General features: G+C 54.2%; 1 protein-coding gene across 1 annotated transcript in view; it reads right to left on the reverse strand.

Annotated features, from left to right (window-relative positions):
- PIGV (phosphatidylinositol glycan anchor biosynthesis class V) overlaps positions 1-2482 on the reverse strand; it is a 4340-nt gene extending 1858 nt beyond the window's left edge. The window contains exons 1-3 of the mRNA XM_031062025.1: positions 2352-2482; positions 728-881; positions 6-91 (exon numbers count right to left, since the gene is read on the reverse strand). Coding sequence (XP_030917885.1) covers positions 6-91; positions 728-814 — 173 coding nt within the window. The 5' untranslated portion in view covers positions 815-881; positions 2352-2482. The remainder of the gene's footprint in view (positions 1-5; positions 92-727; positions 882-2351) is intronic.

A 2482-nucleotide genomic window follows, 5' to 3' on the forward strand; every position in this document is an offset into this window, starting at 1 on the left:
CCAGCAGCGCGTCCCACAGGCCCCGAGGGCCCGACCGCGGCGGGGAGAAGGCGTCGGCAGCGGGGTCCGGGATCAGCACGTTAAACACGGCCTGAAAAACAAGCGGGTTGCGGGGCTGGAGGCTGGCAGGGACGGCAAACAGGGCTGCAGGCTGGCAGAGATGCTCCGGTACCCAGAGCACCAGGTAGGAGAGCTCCTGGCGCTCCAACAACCAAGACCAGAGCCCAGGATGCCCATGAGGCTGAGAAAAGGTGCACACACAACCCTTTTGGCGTGTTTACATCTGAGCAGAATAACGCTCTGGGATGCAGCATGAATGCCTGCAGAACTGGCCAGGGAAAGCTGCTCATGGTTATAACTGGGCTCTGTGCTGGCTCTCACAACCAAGCTCTCCCATGCTCAGAGAACGATGTCTCTGGAAATAAGACTTGGGAGGAACTTGTACAGGAGGAGATTATTGTTCCATTTTTGTGGATAAACACACTTTGAGCCAAACCAGCCTCTTGCAGCAGCAGCATGAAAACACAGCAAGTCACGAGGAGATTAATGCAATTTTACTTAACAGCAACCTGTAAGTAAAACCCCTGGCTGCAGACAGTCTGTTGGCTCTCCAGAGAGGATGATTTCCCCATTGTGCAGAAGCGGCTCACGGATCTCAGGGGTACAGCAGGGAGGAGCCTGGGAGCAGCAAAGCCCAGCAGAGCTCCCTGGCTGAGGACAGACTTGCCTGCAGCAGCAGCGCCAGGGCCCGGCAGCGCAGCACGAACCACACCACCTCCCGGAGCTGGGGGTCTGCCCTGCTCCACAGCTCCATCCCACAGCCAGGAACCGCCTCAGGAGGTCACCGGTGCCAGCGGAATCCTCCTTCCAGTTTGGGAAACCTGGGTTGGTGAACACAGAGGACAAAGAAAGGGATTTCTGTGAGTTTTGCACCTTCATTTACCGTCAGACACTTGAAAGGTGAAAGTCTCTGTGAACAAGAGAGTCGCTTATGGAAGAGATCACAGATCTGCGAGATGATGCAGAGACATCTTTGATATTGTTTCTACTAAAAAATAATCCCTGAATTGTTAAACTTGGCCAAGACACCGAGGGAGAGAGGCTATGGCATGTTCTGTGAGCCCGGGCTGGGGTAAATCCCTGGAGCAGACAGGCTGCCTCAGCAGGAGCTCCAGCAGCTGGAGCCAAGCATCCTCACACACATCCAGTGCCAGTGAATGGGATCTAAGCCTCTTTTTCTTGGAATGGAGACAGAATTCCTGTGGACTGTGAGCATATCGCCCGTGTGAGCAGTTGCTGAGTGGGGCTGCCAGGAGCTCCCTCCTCTCTCCTGCTCCCTGTTTGCCCCTGGGAGGCCAGGAATGGATTTACTCAGCTGGCTCCACGGCAGCAGCTCTGCCAGAGCAGGGTGGAACTCAGGCACACAGCTTCCCCCAGCACAGGCAGCACACAAACTCTGTACCACCACCTGCAATTCTCCAGTATCCTGGCAAAGCTCCTGGCACCTGCCTGCCGGGCACACTGCACGTTCTGAATCCACCTGTCCACCTCCTCCCTGCAAACCTCCCCTGAGGGATTTCAACCTCTTTGTGCAGCCTCCCCAGTTCAGTGCCTGCCTGTCCTGGGTGCCGTGGTGGCCCAGCTCCGATCCCCTGGCCCTGAGCCACGGGAGGCAGGCAGGATCTGCTGTGCAGCTCTTTAAGATAAAACATTTCTTCCGTTGGTTCCCCGGCCACCAACTGCTTTTCAGTTAGAGAAACACACAGCCCACAGCTCTCGCTGGGTGCCATGACACCACATCCTGCCCTTCTGTCTGCTCCAGCACTCTGTACACACAGAGATACACCCAAATCCATTGCTCCACAACCTAAAATCACTGACATTTCCCTAGTGCCACTGTGGAGAAAAAACCCTGCCAGGCTGAAACTGCACGAGAGGGCAGAGAGCAAATCACCAGCAAGGCAAAAACCATGATCCAGACCAGCTCACTGACAACTCCAATCCCCAACCACAGAGTTATGCTTCCTATTTAACCACAAATAAAAGTTTTGGGGTTGCTCCTATCCCCCTGTGCTCCCCAGCACTCGCAAAGCAACTGGTGGGAGGCACATTCTCCTGCATCACGAAGCTGTGACGTTATTTTAAGCGAGGGGACACTTCAAACCCAGCTGTAAACCCTTTTAAAGCACATTCACAGCTGCAAATCCTATTAAAGCACAGCGGCAAAAATTGTCCCGGCACTTTAAATATAGTTTTTTTCAAAAAGCAGAGAAAAAGCCTCACCTGAATGTGCCAAGAGAGCTCAAAGCAAACAGCTTTAAAAAGCCTGTTCCTGTCACGACGCAGCACACCTTGTGACAGAGCAAAACCTTCAAAAGAGCTGCAGCCCACAAGCCCCGTTTGGATCCCAGAACGCAGCGTCGGGAACGGCTCTGCCCCAAAAATCCTGTGGGAAACAGCACCTGCACGAACACAAAAAGGA

Source organism: Geospiza fortis, unplaced genomic scaffold, assembly GCF_000277835.1.
Source record: "Geospiza fortis unplaced genomic scaffold, GeoFor_1.0 scaffold432, whole genome shotgun sequence".
In the NCBI taxonomy this organism is placed as follows: Eukaryota; Metazoa; Chordata; class Aves; order Passeriformes; family Thraupidae; genus Geospiza; species Geospiza fortis.